Below are 24,969 nucleotides of genomic sequence, written 5' to 3'. Positions count from 1 at the left end.
ACTATCGCTCACTCTGAGTCGGACAACCCACACAACATGTTGAGGTGACGGATACGGAATCGTCGGAGTGCGCGGCCTTTCAACTGAAACTGAATCGAATTTTTGTTTCGCGTTTTCGTTCGCATTCTTCCCGCTTTTCGAGTGCCAAATATTTGATAAAATGAAAATACAAAAAGTGAAATGAAATAGAAATTTTGGCGCACAGCTTGAATTATTTTTGGTGATGGAAAATCCCAAGAGTTTAACTGCAAAATGAAATAATAATAATATTTAAAAATATACTTTGGTTTACTTTGTGATTTCATTTTCTTCGCTGGCCATGTGCAAAGATTAAGTTGGCCGAAATCAAAGAGTTTGAAGACGACCGTTTAATTCAACTGATAAGCTGTTGTCTTATCAAATCTGTGTGTGTGTGTGTCTGTGTCGATAGTGCAAAAAAGAAAAAGAAAATAAAAAGAATACAATCAAACTGCAAAACGGCAATTAGGTTCTCCCAGAAGCTGCGAAGTGGAAACAAAGCGTAATAAGTTGGGAGGAAATCAGCCATTTGGATCATCGGAATATTCCATGTAAATATGCATTAAGATTGCTCATTTCCCGCTCTATATCTTGTCCATGCAATTTACAAGTACAAAACAACGCGCGTCATTTGCACTTCAGTTACTCATAATGAGCATTATAAATAGATATAGGTCCTCCCCTTATACAGACAGTTCCCAAAGTCAACGTTGAACAATGTATCTATCTTTTCACACCGCCTATCTGTTGATAAAAGGTAGCTGCAATCCGTGACGTCAGGGCGGTGCTGTCGATTTATTTACCTTTATCAATAATTGTCAGACTTTGCTTAAATTATCAATATATAATATAGACTGTTTGTTTTGCTCGTCGCTCTGACGGCAGCCGGATTCTCCGCCAGGCGCGTTCTTTTCCGACTTTTTATTTGTTTAAATTGCCATATGAGTAATAAACATTTATGGACACGCTAGTCAATTTTGTTAGTCGATTCCTCTGTTGCCAATTGGCCGGGGAATACACTTCTATGAGCGCACTTTTAATTGTTTTGAGAAAATAATTAACTGGAGTGTGGTTGAGTGTGGGTGTGTGATGTTACCGCGTGATTTGGCCGGATCGAGAGATTTTCTAGAGTGATTTTCCTTGATTACGAAATTGGTAGAGCGGCAGGTTGTTATTGATCGGTTAATTATGATTTATATACAATCTGTATCTATAAGGAGGTAGAAGTGGTTCTTACAAACACGGTATGGGTGGGGTTTAACTTTGTTTTGTACACAAAAATAGAATAGACAAATAGCTTTCTACTTTTGATTTTAATAAATGCTGTAAAGGGACTCTTTCTGCGACAGATATCAAATTCTGTTTCACCCATCTCTCTCCGCAACCCCAACTAATAATCGTTTAACTTTGCGAAAACAATCAACTTTTTCCTATAAATAAACCAAACAGTAGATAAATTTTATGCCCAGCGAGCCCAACAACATCCCGCTGGTCGCTGGTGTATTTGCCAAAAGCGAAAAAGAAAAGGATAAAATATCCGAAACAAATCATTCTATAGAAAAGGTCGGGCACAGACACAGCTCGGTGAGCATTCAGACAGAGCATGTCCGACCAGTTCTAACCTTCAGACCACTAAACAGTTTTTTTTTGGTTCCTAATATCGCCAGCTCAGAGTTGGTCTGAAATAAATTTGAACCAAGTTTACTGCGTCAAATCGAAATGGCTCGAATGATGGGGGTGGAGGATAAGGGAAAGTGAAGGAGGGAAAGGATTCCGACTGACGTTGGCACGCCATTGCAGTAGTTTGACAACTCTGCTCCCGTTCCGAATCCTCTTCCTGTGCCCATTAGTCGAGGTGGGCGGATGGTGTGCGGTATATTTTATCAGGCGAGCGAACAATAAACACAACAGCCACAATTGCCGTGGCGGAGCAATTGAAAAATGGGTGTGTAGTAACTCACTTAACTCAACTCCACTGCAAACCACTCCACTCCGATCCGATCCGCAGCCGCTACTGCACCCCGCGCGTCAACCTGCTGCGCGACTTTTTAGCATATTTTAAGCGCGCCTGCCAATGAAACATGCCAAAAACACACAAAACTACAGGTCAGGCAGGAAACTGGGAGTGGGGCCCATGAAAGGCCCCGAGTGTTGCCAACATTTTCCTTCTTCTCGCGCTGATGGTGCCAAGAATGCAAATGGCGCGCGCTGCCAGTTCGTCGCTGTTTCGGGCCACTGTACAGTGCTGAGTCTACGATGAGGTATCCTGCAGTTCCGCCGAACGCTTGGCCCCCAAAGGCCGGGAATGTTTGTGCATTGTGAGACGACTGTATTTCGAGTGTCGCCGAATAAAAAGCGAACAAAAATCAATACTTGCCACTTGGGCTGACACTGGAATTATGCGTTGAATTTGCTCTTTTATTGCGCCACTTGGCTGCCGCACAAAAACCGTATTGGATGACAACTTTCGCAGCATTTTGTGGCTGTGGAAAGTACTTGAAATGTTATTTGATTAAAAGGGCGATGCCTTGGAATTGGATTCGTCGGAAGGAGCACATCTATCCTTTTGACTGGGAGGCTTTGGTTTCCCAAACCAATTTAGTTGGGCTTGGTTAAGGCAAGAATGTACGCTAATCTTATCTCCGCTTTAATGGTAACAACTAAATTCTTTTTACTACGACTGAATGCGGGAAGTTCATCATAAAAAGGTTTCTCGATATCTAATCTGTTGGAATAAGCCATTAAAACATTTTATATTGAAACAATCATTAGTTTAAATAGATGAAGTCAGTATTAAAGAATAATATGCAAAAGTTGGTTATGCGTTTCTCCTGGGTGAACCGTCAGCTGGCGGAGATTGGCCGATGATTAGAAAAATCAACAAACCCAGTGATTAAACCAAATTGACAGGCGAATGAACGGCGAGTTTGTAGAGTCAGTGGAGCCGCAACCAAACGACACAAGATATTGCAACAAGTATAGTGAGTGGAACGAAAAAGTAAAGAAAAGCAGCAGCAATTGCGGTTAATCAGGGGATAATAACCTCTGGCTATGACGGGAGGGGAGATGGAAAGAAGCCACTAAAACAACATCAAAGTGCCACACGGACAAACCGCGACTACACCCATAGTAAAAATCCATCCAGTTGGGTAGCGGCGACGATGGCGATGGCGATGATGATGATGAAACGACAGCCACAGCAGCCAGAGAGAGAGAGAGAGAGAGGGGAAGAGTTGAGTGCATCGGAGGGCAAATGCATGATTGGAATATTTTTTGTGTTTGTGTTGTCAACCAAGGGGAAGAGCAGTTCATGCCACAGCGGATGCGTTCATTTAAGTTATGGCACAAGGGTCATCCGACTGCCGTGCAAGAATTTCCCGCTGACCAGCCGGTCGAGTGGAGATGTATTCTCTATAGTTTCTTTTCCCCCACCCCGAAATGATCGCATTCATTTTCGCGGGCCTTTTCGAGTTTTGCGGAAATTAATGCGAAATTGGGCTCATACCGCACTGGACATTTTTAGACCAGACAGCGCCCTGTTTCAGCTGCAACTGCACCGAGAGCAAGAAAAACCGGGTATTAATTGTCAACAAACATGCGCAACGCGTGCGTCCCATGCTTAATGCCCTGTCCCGGGTCGCCGAGCGCCTTGCATGTGCGAAAATAATTGCATTTTACCATTAACATTTAATGCAAATGCACGTCAGTGGCAGTCGGCCGCAGTCATTGGACCCCACCCATGGTCGCTTTTCTAAAATGTCCATTAGCCGAGTCAGCTAGAAAACGGTTGGCCACGTGTGGCTTGGCTGTAATCGGTTCGGTTTGAAGGACGTTAGCGGGTAGGGAGTGGCTTCGGCGGATATAATCAACGGCAGGTGCAAAAAGGGTAACGCTATTGCCTGGTAACCGCAAAATTTCCTGTCCCGACTAAACGCTTTTGCTAAAGCTAAGTGCGAAAGCGTTTGTTAACTTTATTTTCTATGCATTCTAAACAGTGAAGAATTTCAATTCAATGCAGCTTACATTGTTATATCCTTTTTGGTCTACTAAAATAAATTCTATAAAATACGTGACAACTAAATAGGAATGATCAGAATTTAAAGTACTCCAACCTTTGCTATGAAACTAAAACGATATTCATTATCTTAAGAGGAATCTGCGACACTAAAAACAGAATTACTTGGCTCGTTTCCTTTACGGGCAATTAAAACCATTTATTCCACAGTAGAAATGAGGCTAATTCTGCTTCCCATCGCATTGAGAATGCCTTTGTAAACATGAAACCTTTCTTAATAACGTGTAATTTTGACTGACTCGGTCTGTGGAGACGCGTCAGATTTATATGGAAAGAAAACCTTGGGCAAGTGTTCTGAAAACTTGATATTTTTGCACGAGCCAGCAACTTTTTGCGTTTTGGCGTTCAAAGGAAATCTAATATTTTCAGCTTACAATTACCCAAAACTAATGTCTGAGATCGAAACCGAAAGAGTCACGACACCCATTCTATCTGAGTAGCAGGGCGTGTGTGTAATTCAAATGATTTTCTTCATTTGCGTTACAAAATTGGTATCATTACTGTGGTCAGAGTCAAAAATGGCCAGCGAAAGAGCCCTTGTATGGGTGACTTTGAGCCCAGTTATCTTCCACATCTCCGCTAATTCTGGCATCAAAACAACAACCAATTTACACTTAGTTGCGGTTGGGCAAACGGCGTTAATGTTCTTGGGCCTTCCCTTCACAGACACTGCGCATTTCCGAATCAATTAAAGCGTCGCCAATCGTTGCACTTTCTGTGTGGGGCGATCGAAAAAATGCGCAACAAGCACAAACATTCGAGTGCCAGAAAACTGCGTTTGTTTTCGTTTTCACCTTGTGAGATGAGCTTCCGAAGCAGATAATTAATAATCGTGGAAATTATTAGACTACCCGGAACTAGTAAGCACAACCGATGAGAACTTCATCGCCTCTGCGGCTTTATGACACACCTTTGCTGATTTATGGCCTCATAAGTTGAGAGTTTTTCAAACGAATGATTGCGATAATAAGGGAAGTATTTTCTAGATCGTGCCTGGACCTAGACTAACGCTGAGCCCAGGACCATTAAAGTGGCACTCTCTGGGCCGCTTCATGCTAAAAACAATTAGAGTGCGGCAGGGTGCCTCTTCATATTCTCCACATTTCATAAATCTATAAAATAGAAAAAGCCAACAAAAGCCATTAAAGCGGGCATAATTAATTTAATAGCCCCCGGACATGGCACGTAACCTAGTCCCTCCTGCTTACCTCTGCCCCAGTCGCTAGGAGCAGAGGGAGACCTCCTCTCCGACTGCATGACTTGAACAATACGGCCAGAGACTTAGATACTTTGTGTATGCATCTATGGCCACAGTGCGCCTCGGCTTGGCCAGACAATGAAACCGAACCATGTTACATATTCTCCCAGTTTTGAAGGGCAAGGCGAGGCAGCTCCTCAGAGCAGGCGTCGGAACACGGCTAATTGCCTCCGTCGCCAGTCGGGTTGGAATTCTAGCTAGGGGGCGGAGTTGGATGGGTGGTGCACTATTGAAAATGAAATGCAACTGCCGAGCATAAAATTTAGAAAATATAATGTTGTAATAAAAGGAGGGAAGCACTATCGATGTAATATAGCAAGGATAGCTACGGTTCATGAGTCACTTTGGCAGCCAGAGGGTTGCAATACTCTCCCTGAAAGTGTGTAAGACTAATGGAGGCAAAGAAGATTTTTAAGGTTTCGGTTGAAATTTAGAATCTTAAGAGTGCCTCTTGTGGCAAACAGTTTGGTGTAGTCAAAGTACCTTAGGTGCTGCCATAAACTATCAAAACAGACCCAAAGTGCAGTCGGTTTCGGGTAGTAAACGTGGCGAATGGCAGCAACCACCATATGGGGCTAAGAGTTCCGACCACCGACCGCCGACCCCCGCATGAGAACAGCTGCTGGCGGGCAGCGGAAAATGCTAATTATACCAAAAACCGATAGCAAAGCCATTTTATTACATTCAACCCGACTTCCTTTCGCGTGCCAGGCCAAAGGAGAGGGCCAGGAGGGAGTGGAGTCCGGGTTCCTCCTTATATAAATATATTTTGCATGCATATGGCGCTAGAAGCAGTTTTCAAGGGTTCCAATTTCAAATGCGCATATGAGAAGCGCAGAAACTAAAATAAAACAAAATAAATAAATTCGAAAACCAATAAAAATGTTTGCAGAGGCAGAGGCTGTCCTAGCCCTAACCCTTGGCCGGGCAATCTAGGCCCTACCGATGTCTCATTTAAGTTCGCTTGGTGCCCTGTCAGGGTGTGTCACATCGTCTTTGTCAACTCGAACGAACGAAGATCAATGAGTGAGTTTCCCAATGCCAGTTCCCTTTACTTTTCCAGCCGGTGGAAATTGAAACAGACGCCTGAAAACTTCGTCCCTGGGCCATTGTAAACAATTAAAGCAGCTTCTGCTGCTCTTGTTGTTGACAGTTGTTGTTTGTTGGCGTTGTTACTGCCACCGCTGTTGTCGTTGCCATTAAATTAATTTATTGCAATTTTTGTTGTTTTCTGCTCCATGTTTTTTGTTTGACCAGCTCACATACACACTCTCCCTGGACTGAGTGCTGTTGTGGAATTTGTTACCCCTAACTTGGCGGTTTTTGTGGCCATTTTCTACGCCTGCTTTGCTTAATTTTATTTACTTGTCTATTTGGGTAGTGCTAAGTGTAGGGTCTCAAGAGCAGATTGACAAAACTGAATAGAGCAATTAGGGTTGGCGAATAGCAAATTGCCAAATCGAAGCAATTCAATCAAAGGTCACGGCAGGGGCAATCACAGAGTCATTGATAGCCTCAAGGAGACTCCAATAGAGAATTCAAACAGGTTACTCTTTTGAGTAGTTTTTGGCTTTTTGATTGATGATTTGAAAAATAACCATCGGTAAATGTATGTGTGATGCCATATCTTGAGTTTGTAAACTCAAAAGGCGTCCACTGTTCGATGTACTCCTTCCCGAAGCGCTGGCACTGTGTCAACTTCCGCTCGTGTCGTAATCCACTTACTCCACAGTATGTGCTCATGTGCCAGCCCCTTCCCGCCGGTCACTGTGTACCCCAGTTTATGGTACTTTAAGAACCGCTAATATCTCTATATGCAGTTCACTTATCGTCTCCGGATTGGGAGTCAGCTCGCTTTGGGCTGCAGTTGCTGCTCGTAAAATGTAGTTGCAATTTTCTTTATCTACTTTCTGATTTATGCAGACAAGGCGAGGCACTTTGTGATTGGAGCTCCTGTGGCCAGGCCCTGGGCATTCGGTCGGGGGTCTTGGGCCTGGGTCCGTTCCAGTGAGTGCGTGTGTCATAAACACGAGGGCAAACAGAACATGAGTCACTGGAGTTGCGAATGCGAAAGCAATGTATCTTGGGCCTGTCTAGGCCTATCTAGGCAATTTCATCTAAACTGCAGTGCGCCAGAGGAGTGACAGAAGTCTGCAGATGCAAATGGGCCACACAACACCACCAAGACAATGACGGGTACTCAAACTGGGAAAACTGGGGGACAGTCGAGTGATAGAGATGACAAACGGTCCCTCAAACTGCACCCATCCTAGACCATTTTGGAATGCAACAAGTTGTTTGTCTAACTGTACTTGTTTCTTTGTTTTTTTCGCGTTTGATTAGCTCATTTGCAGCTTTCCGCTTTCTGCGTTCTGGGTTCTCATCTCCATTTGCTTGGAAATTATGCAGAAATGTTTCCTACAGATACTTGACACAACTTTTCGACTGGCGCGTAATTAGCTTTTACATGAAACTGGTTTTCGCCTTCAAAGCCTGTGGCATTCTTCTCGATTCCGTTGACCCCTTCGCTTGATTATGCATTTCTGCCTCCCGTTGCTCAATTATATAAATGCTGTGTTTCGCCGCGCCTTGGCAATTGTCTTTTGCCTGATGTCTTGTTACATAGTTTCTCTGGGCTGTGTTGCATACAGTTGCGACAGTTCCATTAAAGTTACACATTCGATTTGAACTCTTGGCAGTGCAAACACGTATCAGCCTCCTCTCATTAATAGTCCGCGTATGAATCACTCCAATTGTTGATTCACCCGGACTAATGTGACTTCGTCGATACGAATGCAAAATACTATGAAAGTGTAGCGGAGAAAGGTGCTGCCAAGGGGGACTGATGAAGGGGAAACTGGAGCAGATGGAGGAGGCTTTTAGTAAACCCCTCGCTGAATCGCTGTTTGTGTGTCAAGGGTTTTGCTGAAGGCTTTCCAGCGTCTCGCTAAACGCCGCGCTCTTCATTCTGAAAGTCCTCGATTTTGAAGTATCACTGTAAATGGTTTGCCATTAAGCCGAAGAAAGGAAGAACAGATGCTTGAGGAGCCAAAGCAAGTTCGAAACAAGCCAAGAAAATGGAAAAAAAGCCTTTTGTGATGCGGGCACTATTATAGATCAAACAGAAATTGGTCAGAATGATACAAAGATGGCTACTTTATGGGAAAAGTATTTATGGTAGCTTCGTAATGACTGTTTAGGGAAACTTATACTTCTCAGTATGGAACGATATTACACTTTATTACAATTCCAATTATGTTTGGCATTATTTTGATTTAATTAATGTTATCTAAACTTCGTCTGTGCCCTGGCTTAGTCATCTTACCTGACTTAATTCCCATTTCAGCATGTAAATAATATCAGAAAAGCAAGTGTAAATTGTTCTTTATTTACCTGGCAACTGGCTGGCTATGTCCACAGACACTTTCAAGCAGCCAAATGCCAACTCAATTTAAAACGCAAACATGCTTTGGGAATCCAATGAGAGGAAATAGTTGGGGTCCAAGAACTCTGGCAGGCGAGGCGGACATCTCTTTTTAGAAGCTCGCTCTTTGTTTTTTTCTTTAAAAATAGAGCCAACCTGGGCGAATAAAATCCAATTTAGAGAAGTATTATATTTTATGGGATGCTGAGAGGGTTTCTATAGCTTGTTATTTATGTCGCAGCAGATCTAAAGTGGCATTAATCCAGTGGACTCCTGAGTATCTGCGCCTCATCCAACCGCAGGGCTACACACACCAAAATCACTCATGTAAACCTCATAAATTAGCCCCACAAAATGCGAGCCCCCAACATTTTATGAATTGGCCGAGTATATCGTGTGGGTCCAGATGAGGGCATAGCCCCAGAAAGGTGGCAAAATCTATACAGAACTTGTGAAGAATTTAAAATGCTCTGTTTGCACGTGGGAACCTACAATTTGTGCTACTTCGGTCAATATACTGTGCATTGTTGTCTCGTAATTCCCACATGCGGTTTCAGTGGCCAGATCGTATATCTATATAGTTCAGTTCAGATATATAAGGCCGCTCTGCTAGCTCAGAACAAGTAGCCTTCTCTGCTAACTTAGTAAACAGCGGCGCAACGCACTGTACCAACTTATAGCGATGATCAGTCCATCTCGGAATGTTGACTCACTTGTAGGCGTACAAATTGAGCTAATTAAAGGCACATTTTAGACTGAACAACAGCCAAAGTAAATGTTTTTGCAACATCTTAGATCGGCGGTACATCATCTTTATTTATTTATTTATTTGCAACACAAGGAGAGATCTCCGCACGAGCTTAGCTCGCTTTTGTCAATAAAATAAACAAACGGAAACAGAAATGAAAAAGAATAAATCAAAATAACAACGCTCGCCAAAATGTTGTGCCAAAGCAAAGCAGAAATTAACAATATTTATGTTCATAACGTCAAAGTGAAATTTTTGATCTTTCCACTTGTAGTGTTCTTGAAAATCAGCTGAAAATTAATAAAGAAAGAAGAAATTCTCGACTGTCTGCTGTTTGTGCTCAAGAGTATTAATATTAATTAAGAGAAGAGCTGAGTAATGTCTGGGCCAAGGCATTGGAATTTCACTTTACGCAAAATGTGTCGTGAGTCACTTTGAAAACATCTAGCTAGAAACGAGTGTTGCACTTTGCCAGGCGAATGGCCTTCGAGCACTTCTGATCATCTATCATAGATGTGCGTCAATATGGTGAATGCTTTGGATAATACCCAGATCGATATTGCTATCGCTTCGATAAGGGTGTTCGAGATGGGACAGAGATGGGACATGGCCAGACCAAATGGCAGCCGAAAACGTTATCTAACGTGATTTCCCACAGGAAAACTCGCCACTCGGGTCTGCCAGTCACTGTTGGTCTTAGCAGGTCATAATAATCTCTGACACACTAAATGAGTTTTCAAATCCGAAACATATGTCAGCGGAGTGTATAAAAATAAAGATCCGAGGCGAAGGAAAACCGAAAACCGAACTGCAACGGAATCGAATGCACCCGTAACGAGCTGTCAAAAGTGGAACGGTTGCCTAGGAAAGCAAGGGAAATCTAGCCGAGATGTGCATGGGATGCATAAACAAAGATACAGAAGTATCTGCGACGTAATTTCGAGAACAACTTAAGAATGCATTTCAGTTATTAACACACCACAAGGAAACGCTAGGCAGGAGAAGACAGAACCAAGAAGAGGTCGTGTCGACAGCCATTTTCAAGGACCTGCAGTGCACGCATATGTTGACGTTGACTTTGAAAAAGGCAATGGACTTTCGGTTTCGTGTTTTGGGTTGGCCCAGCCCGACTGCCATAAAATTTCCAATTTATAAACAAGCCAAGAGTAAAAGTAAGCAAAAGAAGCGCGTGTCTATCTCTGCAAGCAGCAGCCAAAAAACATTGTGTAGAAAAAACATTCTTAGGAAGCAGCAGCGACAGACAGAGAGTCAGACAAAAGAACCAAGAATAGACGGAAAGTGCCAGCGTTTCATGGCGACAAAGAGGGAAGCTAGTTGGTGGCGGTAGGGGGAAAGAGGGAAGAGCGGGAAAAGTGGGAAAAGAAACCCGGTGCGGATATCTCTTGCGCGTTCAAATCACGTCGGCCAAAGCATTCGCAGACATCTCACGTCTCGTTGGCAAAAGGGAAGAGGGCAATGGGAAAAGGAGCGGGGATCGGGGATCTAGCCAGACTACAATTATGTGGTCCTTGCCGTGTCTCGACTCTTTGTCTTGGCCTCACTTTCAAATGCAAAAATGGAAAGTGTTTGCCCAAAAATAACCCGAAGAAGCTGTTTTTCTGTTTTTTACTCCGGAATTCCGATTTGTGGTTTAAGTTAAGTCATCCCGAATTCGCATGGTATATGTTCTTGACATTAGTCAACGAAAAACCCTTTCTTCATACTAAATAATATTTTCAAATGTTCTTATCAGCAGTTTGTATGTGGGAAGGTTTGGAGCTGTGGTACAGTTTCAAACCAAAACATGTTTATCGGTTGGTATTTCTCAGAGCTTAGTTTTTATCAGAGCTGACTGCCGAACGAAAGGCATTCAGACTTGCTATCGTCTTTGGACTTTGAGCTGTGGTTAATCAAATGAAATTGAAATTGCCTTGCCCAATGCTAATTCTTCCAAGCAGTCGTTCCCAGTAAAACAACATTATTATGCCTGTTTACCATTTTGCGTTTGTTATTCGGAAACTGGTTATTGTGGGCCAGATATTGGAATTTAAATAATTTAAATTCACATTTAACACCATTTTGGATGAAAACAATCGGATAACCGGTTGATAGAATTATTAGTGCTTAGGCCTAATGGAGTTCCGCTTGCTCTAGATAAAGATTTGCCTAGCCATTTGGTGTGGGTTTCGGTTTTAGTTAATTGAGCTCGCCTGGGCTTGAAGTTCATTTACTAATTAGTTTTGCTGGCAGCTGACGGAAACTTTTTCACGGACTGCCGAAAGTTTTGGCCGAAAAGGGCAAGAAATTCAACTTTTCGAGGGAAAACTTAAAAATTCCATTTGAGTTCCTGTTAAAGTTGGAAGATTTGAAAACTTTCCAGAAAGGGCGAACTGTGAACCAGAATAAATCTGAAATATTCTTCATAAATTCAACATGGCTTTGTGCAATTTGCTTTGAAGTTTTGCCATGTCACTCTATTCACATCAGTCAATCAATCAATCAATCCGTCAAATTCATATTCAAGTAAACTGTCAGTCAATTGGGAAAATTGAATTTCCATTGCGTAGCCAACGAACCAACGAACCCTCTCACCTTGACCCAAAACGCGCGCCAGTGCGAAATGCCAGTGCATAAAAGTAAAAGTGAGCAGACTTAGAACGTATCCGCCAGATACAACAGCAATTAGCTGCCTGAAATTGAGGCCGAGAGCGAAATGCACAATTAGCAAATTGACGCCAGTAAACAGAGGCGGAAAAGCCGATCAATAAACATTGGTAAAATACGATGCCACCAGCGAACCTCTGTTGTTTTCGCTTGGGAGCTGCCATAAAAGTAGGTGCACCTGTTGCTACCTTGCGGATACTCCGACAGGCAAACAAAGTATCTGGGTAGCTGTTTGAGGGGCGCATCTGTTTAGTATGCAGGGCGCATTTAACTAACATTTTAGTAAACAGCAGAAATTCCTTCCAAACGTGTGAGCGAAGTATAAATTTCTGTTGTCTTCGAAACGCCAAGCTGGCGTCACCAACAAAATTGTACAATGGCCACAACACTATCTAATTACGTTGGAAAATACACGGTCGAAGCCCTTTCTAGACGGCATTCTAATGAGCTGTGGGAAATGTCTGCCAAAAAAGAATTAACCAAATAGGGCCAGCACGTCGTTGCTGTGGGAGACGAAAGAGCTCCGGAAATCCAGGTATCTTCGCCAGGCTGCGGATTGTAGATACACGTACCCTCATATCCATCTCTGATTGTATTCGCCTTGCCTTTGTCCAGCTTTCTTCTGTCTGCTGTGTTCTGACTAGAAACAAAAGGCATTTAATTAAAAACACATTTATTTTAGATATTCTGTTGGCGGACATCATTGTTTGTTGGCGGTGCCGTCGAAGTGGGCCAACGAACTTGCGTTCTTAATGGTTCACCGAGCGGAGAAATATATAGCGCGGGAATGTGATTTATGGGGATATACAGATATATACCTACTTATTAGAGTGGTTTTGATGTTTAGCTCGTGTTTGTTTCTAGTCTAGAGTCAATCAACTGAGATTAGGTTCTATCTTTCATTTACTAGTGTTACGGTTGTACGAAGTTCATGCACTTTTCTTCTTGCAAAATGGTTAACAATATTTCATAATCCAAGGTACTCACCTACGCCTTCCTCCAGATGGCGCTTTGTGCTGAGTATGTGACTTTTCAGGCGGAAACCAGAGTGGAAGCAAAATAAATCATGCCCGGCAAGGGCAGACGAAATCTTTCACCATTTGTGACTTGAGCATAAGAAATGACCAAATGCCATTTTACATATCATAAACAAATGCCAAATACAAATAAAATATTGAAATGGGAGGTCCAGCTGCTACTGTTCGCTGCCCCAGGGGCGGTTGGCTAGACTCTACGTAATACGTATATAGATGTCTGAATATATCCATCTGTATCTCTATGGACATTGCTCATTACGCTTATGGATGACAAGGCAGCCGAGTTTGTTTACTATTATCTATTTGCTCTGCCTCTATTTTGTTTAGTTTTGTTTCTGTTTGCGCTCCTCCTCGTCCTTATGCTCCTAGTTTCAGCTGCTGCCTCAGAATTGGCCAGTATTTATGTGGCAAAAAACTTCCGAAAACAAAAAGATCCAAACTAAAGTGAGCACTGCCATATCACCCCTTCTCCCACATGCCAGGCACGAAATTTGCATCTCTCTCGATTTAGCAAAATGACGTAACTATCCGAAAACCGAAATGTACATCCTACATATGGCGAGGTTGTGCACGGCAGCAGCCCCACTCTCATCGGCATCTCGGCGATTGTAAAGTGTTTTTTGTTTAATATGGCAATTTTTAGATTTCTTTCTGCGTGTTTTTACGAGCGTTGAGGCCGGACAAGTTTTGATCATTAGCGAAATAGTTTTTGCGCCTCCGTTTTCGAGGAGATAATTCCGCGCTCTGAAAATGGAAATTCTTTAAAAGGCTTCCCCCCGCCAAGAGGAATGAAGTCATATTCCCTAAATATTATTCTAATTTCACTTTTTCCGCTCGCCAGACCAAGCTAAGACTCTTAGTTTCAGCTGTAGCGAAATGGAAAATCCCCTTAGCATGTATTGCACAGACAGTCAATAACAATCGGAGCCAAAGTGTTCACACTTTCCATCAACGAAAGCCATTGACCCGAAGCCGAGATACATAGATACACAGATACTTTTAATGCTGGGACAAAAAGAAGGGAAACTGTCGCAATTGGAGAGTGAGAGAGGAAAGCTTGCGTTTAATTGCATTTTGCTGGCGAAAAGTAAAAGTCACTTATGGGAAAACTCAAATCCACCCAGACGATGTCGACAATGAAGGTCTTTCCCAGCAGCCCTCCTCTCTCCTTTCTACCCCTTCCCAAGTCCCAGACGGTACTTTCTGTATTATCTCCGCTTTATACAAGCATGTATTTCGGTCTAGGGCATTGTTTATGTGTCTGATTTTCTAATTGGTTTTCGTCGGTCTGAAAGCGCAGTTGCCAATCCCAGACAAAAGGGTTAAGAGAGCGCGTTGGCCGAGAAAAAGGCGTTCGCCAGCAGTTTTCAATTGTTTGGTTGCAAAGTGTAAAGTGTAGATTAAATTGTCAAGATAAATGGCGCAAGACACGCCCCATTCTGGTGCTACAGCTACTGTGTGTCGGAGTCTTTTATTCTCCGTTGTTTTCCCCCATTTATCACTGGCTAAGACTTTTGGGAAACTCGCAAGAAGGGGTTAAGACCTACACGCCATTACGTTTTCATAGCCAAAGCGCATTTCCTGCCCACAGGTAGCAATCACAGTCGCAGCTTTGATGGGCGATGGGACACTTCAAGTTGTCGGTGCTCGTATCTTTATCTGTATCTATATCTGAGGGATCTGCATTTATCTCTCGTCTTTGTCTGTCTGTGTACTCTGCTCATTTGACTGCGTGTGTGAGTGTCGGCTTCATCAGATTGATTGATAGTTTGTTTACAAATTTAATTTCATTTTACTTGTTTTCCTTCTTCAGCCTTTCTGCTTTCCCCTCCCTCCGAAGAATGCCTCACCTGTGTGTTCTGCCCGCCCCTCGGTCCTCGGGGGCCAGTGTGTTTGTCTTTTGCCTCAATGTTTCCCAACTTGGCTGGTCGCGCCTTTATGTGGTCGCCGCCTCGTCTCCTCTTGGCTATTTAATACAAAGGGAACAGAAACAAACGCTTCTCTACGACCACACCGACATTGGGACCCGGGCGGGAATCATATTAAATGCAATCCATTTGAATGTTCGCTCATTTGTGCAATCCAATCACGTAGGCACCGTAAAAAGGATGCCAAAAACTCTTTCAAAGACTTCATTTGCCTCGCCTAATGTGAGGGCGTGGCAAGGCAAAAACCGAGGCAATTGTTGGCCATAACAGAACTTCTCCTTGGGGACTTTGTCATTTGCTCGGTTACCAAGTCCCAGATGGGACATTAGGGAGTCGTGCGCTTCGTTCGCAGGTCGTGGACCAGAAACAATTTCACATTGATTAAAGTAAATATTGTTGGCGGAACTCGGGAAGGTCGATTTATTAAAAATCAAAGCGAATTCCTAAATAACTTTAGGTAAATAATGCGACCCTAATTAACGTCCAAAGTATTTTAAGGGCAATTTCGAAGAAATTTCCATCGCCCCTCGCAGCTTCCTAACTCCTTTTGATTCTCGATAATTCTTGATTTTTTACAAGTTTTCATTGACAAAAATTGTATTAAATGTGAGGGATTTGTCGCGCATTTCCGTTGACACCTCGAACGTCTTTTAAGGCCTCTTTCCCGTCCTTCCCTTCCTTTCCGTTTTGTTTACTTTGTGGGGTGGGCACATTATCTTTTTTTTTTTTATCTTTTCTTTTTTCCTTTAACCACCCCACAAAAACCCCCAAATAATGTCATAAATTTTCAAAATCTTCGTTTCGTTAAACTTTTGCATATGCTTGAGTGAGTTTTTCGTGCTTGCTAAGTATCAGAGCTCCAACCCCAATTAGATTCTTGACGCCCTTGTTCCAAATTCAATTCCCGAGCTTTATCGTGCTGACTTCCTTCCTGTTTGCTGGAAAGGAAAATAATGCACACAGCAAACATTAGACACCAAGTGCAAAAGGGGCCAGAAAGAAATCTCAATAAATCACAAGACAAAGGAATGGATGTAGCCCCATTCCTACGCCCAGATCCTGATCCTGAACAGGTCCTGGGCTGCGTTCTGTGTTGATTCAACGCTTTAAACCGCAAGTCGACAAATCACACACGGAAGTGTCCTTTTGTTCGTCGCGTCTGCATGTCCTGGGATTAGGGAACGCCATCACCTTGTTAACCTGCAGGCCATTAGCGTAATTCGTTTTGTGTCTCCGTTCGCTGGCATGGGAAACCCGAAAAATGTTGCGACGCCAGACAAATTCAATTCTGAGGTTATGCCGCCATCCTGACACTTCCTGCTCACCGCTTTGTAGGGTTTCACACTGCACTCACCACGCCGCTCTTGGCGAAGACAGCCTTAATAAGCTAATTAATTTATGGGTTTCTGAAGAGATCCCCGAAAAGACGACGCTTTGTACTTGTAAATTGCCTGTCTCAAGAGGTTGCAGCCCGAAGATCTCCCCCAACTAAGACCTCTACAATTTTCAGTTAGCCAGCATGGAGAGTCCCGTCTGATTGCACCAATCCGAACGCACCGAGAGAGTGAAACTTGTTTCCCAGGAAGTGAGCAATCGACCAAGAAGGATGGCCTCGCTGCACCAGAAACGTCCCAGCATCAGTAACTGGTTCTCCTCGCTTCGGCGGCAGCCCAAAAATAAGAAGAGCTCCTCCGCCTTGGGAGGCAGTGGCAGCTTTGGCAGCAAGCAGCAGCTGCAGAGGAGCTGCTTCGACCTTTCCTCGACGGCGGTGGGTGTGGGTGGCGGAGTGAATGTGGGCGTGGGTGTGGGGTACTCTGGAGCCGGATCGCCTGGAAGTCGACGAAGCAACAGTACTTTTTACATCAACCCCCTGAATGCATCCTCTGCTGGTGTCAAGGACGATCGCCGTCGTCTGGTGGAAGCGGGCAGCAGTAGTGGCAGCAGCTTGAGCAGCGTTTGCACTCGCTGCTTTTGCAACCTTCTCGTGAAAAGCGAGGCAAGCAAAGAGCCCACGCCCCTGCCCACGCCGAAACCAGCACTCAAGGTTACCCTTAAACCTCCCGCCAAACCCCGCTCCCCCTCTCTGGCGCCCTACACCAGCGTGGCCACGTATAACATCACCAGCCTATCGCCGGAAAGCCCACCGCCTGCCAGCCCAGCGCCCGCCAGTCCAACGCCAGTCAATCCCACATTGAGCACTGAAACCGTGAGCTGCAGCGATGTGACACGTAAGGTTACTCCTGCAACGGCTGCCCTGCGAGGAACCCAACACGGAGCTCTTTAACAAGAGATCGGAGTTCACGCGCATCAACACCACGACGACAACGAGGACTCTGATTGTGTCCCGACCAGTGGAGCTGCTACTGAATGAGAAGGGAGAAATAATCTCAAGGCGGTCACCCCGCAAAACGCGCTCCAACTCTTTGGGTTGCATGCTGGACGTGGACAGTGAAACGGAAATGGGCTTGGGATTCAAATATGGGAATGGGCATGGACAATCCCGGACTGCAGCTGGAAACGGATCCCAGTTCGGATCTGAGTTCCCCGCTCACACCCGATACCGGCGATCTGCGCTTCATCGACGACAGCTCCAATTCGCAGAGTGAATCCGAGAGAAACTCGATCAGCCACAACAACAACAACAATAATAATGTGACCCACAATAACAACAACAGCAACGGCAGTAGCAAGCGGGGCAGCCAGCAATCCAATCTCTGCGAGAGTTGTCGCACGCTCCTCGAGCGAAACCGCAGCAATGCGGAGCAGAGCGGCAATCTGGTCATCCTCAGGCGGCCGGGAAAGGTATGCAAAGTGGGCAGGAATGCGGTGCAATGCAACTGCATTCTACGAATTCCGAGGGGCGTGGCTTTTGCTGCTTCTTTGGAGTTTAAGTCATTTCCTGTTCCGGTGCACTGTAATGCATCAAGGTTCGATAAGGAGTCAGGAATTTTTCATAAAGAGAGTTAAATTGAATTAAGATTAAGTTCCGGTGAACGCACAACATCGCCGTCACGTTCTGTATTAGTTTGAGTTTCTGAACAACGAAATGGAACTGAATTATGAATAATATTTCAAATTTACCTTGAAGGCAATCGTAAAGCCCTTATTACATTTTATTCACTTTATGTTGAATATTTTTATTCAATTTGCAACCTTTGGGGTTTTCTGTATAGCTTATAGTAAGTTCTGTTCAGCTCAAAACTTAATTCGATTTCCGATGAAATCGCGATGTCAATTCCCAATTCAATTTGGGGTTTCTTAAGTTATTCTCTGCCATATTATACCCAAAGCTTGCTCAGGTGGACTCCCCCATCATTTGCATTTAATTTCCCTGCGATTCGAGGAATTTGTATTGAGCAGACTGGAACCGGTTCTGACCACTGGCGACACCTGTTGCCGCTTCTGTGTTTTACAGAGCGGCCGTTCTCACACTCATCAGCAAGTCACTTTTACCTGTCGCTGTATCTGAAGAATTCCAAGCCTCGCTTCGGGTTTATTTTTAGGTTTGTGACGCTCATTAACTTTGTCTCCCTGCCACTCGCTCTTCTCTCTCAAAAATCAGGAACCTCTTGGGCCTTGTTAATAATTGTCGCTTTTAGCCGACTCTTGAATCGAGAACCTGTTCAGCGATTAAAGTTTTCCTGTGGTCTTATGTAAGTTTCTATGGTTTTATGGGGCGTAGCTTGGTAGCTGCAGGCTATCACTGGTTTGTTGACCGATGTATTGATTGGGAAATTTGGATAATTTACATAATTTCTTTGTTCAAAAGTTTGTTAAAGGATGGTGCTTTATGGAAATTAAAGGGGCAGCGGAAGTGCCGTGGAACATGGGTAATGAAAATTGATGGTTAAAACTTTTAACGATCGAAATAGATATTGAAAAACCAGTAACAAGTGGAGGCAACTTTTTGTATGAAATCTTTGAAATATAGCTTAAATATAACTATGAACTATTAACTATTAACTATTAACTAATAAAAAGCTGTCAATTTGCTGGTTACTATTATCTGCTTCTCTGTAACACGCATTGAGCATTTAAATTCCTCAAAATCATTGAAAGTCAATGAAATACATTAGTCTTGTCACCGTTGGATCTATATTCGACAAGCCGCTGAAATAATTTACTCGGCGAATCCGGATTCAATAGGAATTTCAATTTCGATAGACTCGAGGGAAGGTCCCAGTGATCTCATCGAGAATCTCAACGATCTTAGCAACTGCATGTTTAAGCAGTCACATGCGTGTAGCCCACTACAGTGCTTGGACAATTTGTCAATTGTATTTTATGGCGCTTAATTAACATTTCTCCCTTCGCTTCTGTGTCACATACACAGTTCCTCCCTCCCTTAGCCGAGTCAGAAGGTCACTCTGCTGTGGGCCTGGGCTGCGGCTGGGAATAAGTGCGGGGCAATTGATATGTTCCGGTCTCGTGGCTTTCGCATCATTCATGCGTCAACTCAGCACTGTAGTAGCTCACAGATACACGATACTTTCCGCACACTCTTCAAGGGACTAGGGGCAACCTCGCTCGTTCCGCTTCTTTAAGCACCACATCAAATTGACATTCTTATTTCGGAATGACCCTTGAACGAGAGGGCCCCGTGGCCATACCATACCCATTTCTTGAAGAACAGTATCCATAGGCGATGTCTCCGGTTCAGTGTCAGGTAGTTCGTTAATTCAATTAAATCAACTTTGCATTGAGTTTTATTATTCTGCTCTATTTCCCCCTTTGTATTTTTAGCTTAGAGCGGGCAATTTGAAAATGGTTTCAAGTGAGTCTATGTCGTCGTTGTCGTTTTTATATTTGGCGCCAGTCGACAGGCGACACGGCACTGAGGAAATGCAAATTACCAGACTTTCAACTCGCCAGTGCATAGAATTTATGGGATTTCTTTCATTTTAAATATCACACGCAGTTTAAACAGCAGCCAGCCTAGTCGCTTGAACTTTTCATTAACTTGGAATTGTTGAGTGCGAACTGCATATTTGCATATGTATTTATAGTAGCAGTTGTTGCAGGCATTTCCTTAACTTATTTTTAAGTTCCCAGCTGTGTAAAGTACACAAGGAGTAACCTTTGCATTTCCTAATCTCTCGTTGCAGCAAATCAAAGATGAGTTGTGCGAGGTTGTCTCGGAGATGGAGGCGCTCGACGTGCCCGAAGACTGCAAGCATTCCAACAAGGATAAACAGATGTCCATTGGCCGCAAGAAGTTCAATATGGACCCGAAAAAAGGTGAGTGAATGGCTAAAATTAAAATAACGAACCTTTCAGAAAGTTATTGCTCGACTGGTGGGGTCTGTAATTTCCTCATGACTCACTGCGAATCAATATGCAAATATGCGAGTACATTGCTCCAGCCTTGGTGCAATTTAAGAGGTTCTTCCCGTGCAATCAGACAGACAGATATTCCCAGCTCCTCTGCAGCTTATTTGGCAATCAGAAAGGGAGTGTCGCTCGAAGTCGGGAAATGTAAACTTTGCAGATGCGATGATTTAAACGAATTTCCAATGACAGCGGGCGACACCCCGAAGGGGCGACAATGAAGTCAGACAAAATGCTTTATAATTGAGCTGATGAGAGAAGGGACAGACGACACCACGAAAATGGTGTGCAGAGGGAAATTCACACCAAAATCTCCACGAATCCACGGAGCGTGCCCCGGCGCCATAAAGCAAAATTACCATGCAAAATTGGCAAAGAGTGGGAATTGGCTGGAGCGCGAAAGAATGGAGGGACTCGTGGACACGTTCTACGAAGGATAATTTCGGCGTTAATTAAATAACGTAATGAGTTCGAACCAAAAATGCAGCGAATGCAGTCAGGCCGGGGACTGGCTATGTGGGTGAGGGGCGAGCGTTCACTATCTTGAAATTCTGACAAATATGACAGTTCGTTGACATCTGAAGTACGTGCGAGTGCGTTCCGCCTTCCCCCAAAGTTTGGAACCCCGGGAATACTCAATTGTTTAATTTAATGGAAATGTCAATTTCGAAACATTACCGAGAACTTGACAGGGGAGGATGTTATAGGGGCATCAGCCCGCTAGCTGAAAGACAATCCCAGAACCAGGATGGAGAAAACAGGGGTGCGAAGTATTTATACAGCAGATAGACATAAATGGATGCACCCATTGACAGTATTTAGAGATTGTAAAGATATTCGTGATAATTGGATTAATTACTTTTCAATGGAAAACGTTCTGTAAGAGATTTAAAGCAGAAATTTGAAAGTCAACTTTTCTGTTTTGCAATCGAAAAACCAGGGAGCTAAATATACACCTTCAACTTCAGATTCTGATAGCACTTTAGAGCACCCACATTGGGTGACCCACATGTCAACATGTTTGCCTGTTACCCGTGTCTGGAACATCTAAATTTCTCCACCCAAGATATGGTGGAATTCCAAAAGCCTCCCATCGCCCCACTCGTTTAAAGCCAATCAAATATTACCGTCAACCTCTCTTGGCCATAAATTATCGTCGGCAAGTCGAAATTAGGCCACGCAGCTTCCCACAAAAGACAGCACATCCTGCCCAGCTTTCCGGATATCTATGGGGCGCACAATAAAAATGCTAATCCAAAGTGGGAGGCTCGGGAGGTGCATGGTGCCATAGATGGCGGAATAACAAAAGCCAAATCGAATCCCGGCCAGAGACAAGATGTTTTGTCGTCGCTTATTAAAAAACTTCCAGAAGAGAATGTGCCACCGGGTGGCAAGAGCGGCGGTGGTGTCACCGTCATTTGTCGCTTTATCGGCCGATTATCAGCAATATACGCAAACAGATCCACACACGAACACTCAAATTAATGGCACACAAATGTGCCATCCATAACGCTCAAACGATGCCCCTAGAGGGAGGGCTTGGGAGGAGTGGGCGCTGCCAACTTGGCGATGTTAATCGCGCGTGAAGCTTCCGAAGTCACGCAAAACTTTCTGCTTAGCAGCAGTGAGGAAGACAGGAGCGGATTTCATCGTAGAGAGACCTGCATCAAACAGAGGGGCTTAGCACGGTTTTAGCCCTGTGCTGCCAGCCCTCATTTTACCCACTTCCTGCAGCTGATTTGTCATTATCGCCGTCATTTGTGTTATTGGAGTTTCCCCGCTGTCATAGTGGTCTTCAATCTGAAAATCCAATCTGTGGGTCTTATGTTATTGTACTGGCGCCACCTGGCGGGAGGTAGCAGAAGCATTTACCACAGAAATTCGTTTTACTTCTTTTGATAGATTTTTGTTTGCATTTAATAATTCTAGTTAGGTCCTATTTTGATTGCGTGTGTCTGGCTCGCGTTTGCCAGTGGTAGAGCTTCTTCATTGATTGGCAAATAATGACATCGTTATTATGGGGCGCTCCCTCTTTATTCTGCCTTGTTTTTCCTCATTTCTTCTTTATTGAGATTGCTGCGGTTTATGTTGCGGGTCGCTGACTTTGAAAGCATGCATATATGGTTATATTATATGATTTGATTTTATTCCTTGTTCTTTGTTTAACTGGCGTGTCGTCTTGCTTTTCCGAGCATATTCTTAGTGATTACGTAAAGTGGTAAAACTCATATCTTAATATTCCAAAGCTAACATTACTCTCTGTTCTGTTCCAGGCATTGAGTATCTCGTAGAGAACAGACTGCTCCGCCACGATCCCCAGGATGTGGCACACTTCCTTTACAAGGGCGAGGGGCTGAACAAAACGGCCATTGGTAAGTTATCCTAACCAGAAGTCATTAAACTGACCTTGCTTTTATGGCCACCGCCAAAGTGAAAAGCAAAACATAAAAAAATCAATTATACGCACTGCGAACATACATTTTAATGGCCATTCCCTTTTCCAGGCGATTACCTCGGCGAAAAGAACGATTTTAATGAGGATGTGCTGAAGGCCTTCGTGGCGCTCCACGACTTCACCAATCTCATTCTAGTGCAAGCCCTCAGGTAGGTTTCCGCCACCCTCTTCTAATTACCACTATCACTAATGGCTTTCCCAATCACCCACGTTTCACTTTCCACAGACAATTTCTGTGGTCGTTTCGCTTGCCCGGCGAGGCGCAAAAGATCGATCGCATGATGGAGACCTTCGCACAGCGCTATTGCCAACTGAATCCGGATATATTCACCAACACGGATACCTGCTACGTGCTCAGCTTCGCCATTATAATGCTCAATACATCGCTGCACAATCCATCGGTTAGTACAGAGGGAACAGAAGGGGTCCTAAGAGGGAGGATTGTTAACAGTTAGTTTAAGTTAGTAATCGTGGAACATTTTTCATATCTTAAGTACGTGTAAGTATCTTGACGTCTTGACGTTATCGTTGAGTTCCTCGACATCTCTATCTTTAACCGGATGTTGCGGGCACAAGACAGGAAGTTGATGCTGATGCCAAAACCAAAAATTAGAAAAACTAAAGAAGACGAGTGCCCCGGATCTGTCCTTCAACTTTGAAATTAGATTCTTATTCGCAATTATCGCGATCGCAGCTATTTACTTCCGCACTTTCTGTGCCGACAGCCATTTGGGCGTGCGTCCGACCGATCTTTAGAGGAATTACTAACTGATGAGGTGGCTATAAATAGGGAAGTGTGGGGAAATTCAATGCGAACTCTTGAATGAATAATTAGAATACAGAAATAGCTATCTATATATATATATATATAGTTTTATGGTCAATATAATATGCTAATCCATGACTCTCCTCTGATTTCGACAGGTTAAAGACAAACCTACCGTTGAGCAATTCATATCGATGAATCGTGGCATCAACAACGGCGGAGATTTGCCCCGCGGCCTGCTGGAATCCCTCTATGAGTCCATTCGAACGGAGCCATTCAAAATACCCCAGGACGATGGCAATGATCTGATGCACACCTTCTTCAATCCCGACAAGGAGGGCTGGCTATGGAAGCAGGGCGGCAGGTGAGTTTACATCTAATTGGATATGCTGTTGCTTGACTAACGACCTGTTTTTATTTTTACCTAGATACAAATCGTGGAAACGACGTTGGTTTATTCTGAACGACAATTGCCTATACTATTTTGAATACACCACCGATAAGGAGCCGCGTGGCATTATACCGCTGGAGAACATATCAGTGCGCGAGATCCACGATCGCAGCAAACCGCACTGCTTTGAGCTGTTTGCCACTGGCGGAGCTGACATCATCAAGGCATGCAAGACTGACTCCGAGGGCAAGGTAACCAGTTCGCTATAAAAAGTGCGCATTAATTGCTAATTAAATTGTTTTTTTTTTCTATTTCAGGTGGTAGAGGGCAAGCATACGGTGTACCGCATGTCCGCTGCTACGGAGGAAGACCAGCAAGAGTGGATCAAACGCCTGACGCAGTCCATAAGCCACAATCCGTTCTATGACATCCTAGTACAAAGAAAGAAAAAGGCGCTCAGCAAGAGTTAATATTAGGTCTGAGCTGGGCGCAACTTTTGTCTTGGATCTCAGTGAAACTTTGCTACGCGTGTGTGGCTGCTCTCTCCCCGTATAAAAACGAATGCATATGCATATACCTAAATTATATATTTAATCGTTGTGAGTGTGTGAGAATTCCCATGTTGAACCAATGCCTGTACTTCGTTCACCTTGAGGTTTGTTCCGATCCCCAACTATGTCTTTGAATTCTGTTTGATTGACTCGAAACAAGCCATCACACGCCGACGCACTTCGAACCACAAACTTTGTCTCTATTGTTGTGATATAATTTATTTACATTAAGCATAACCGATATGAATGATATGAGAAATAACTACAATAACTGAAAATTGCATCAATAAGAAATACACATTTATACACATTTTCATTAGTGCAAA

At 43.8% G+C, this 24,969-nt stretch overlaps 1 protein-coding gene across 1 annotated transcript; it reads left to right on the top strand.

Moving 5' to 3' along the window:
* Window positions 1-24,969, top strand: LOC108114826. Its single transcript, XM_041819286.1, is given in 11 exon segments — window positions 1-569; window positions 16,663-17,390; window positions 17,392-17,611; window positions 17,649-17,954; window positions 20,258-20,390; window positions 22,754-22,852; window positions 22,985-23,084; window positions 23,162-23,336; window positions 23,860-24,065; window positions 24,130-24,343; window positions 24,410-24,969. Coding segments are annotated over 10 exon segments (2,238 nt in total). The 5' UTR covers window positions 1-569; window positions 16,663-16,758; the 3' UTR covers window positions 24,563-24,969.

Source organism: Drosophila eugracilis, unplaced genomic scaffold (genome assembly GCF_018153835.1).
Source record: "Drosophila eugracilis isolate 14026-0451.02 unplaced genomic scaffold, ASM1815383v1 contig_513, whole genome shotgun sequence".
NCBI lineage: Eukaryota > Metazoa > Arthropoda > Insecta > Diptera > Drosophilidae > Drosophila > Drosophila eugracilis.
This window is presented reverse-complemented; position numbering and strand designations above follow the sequence as displayed.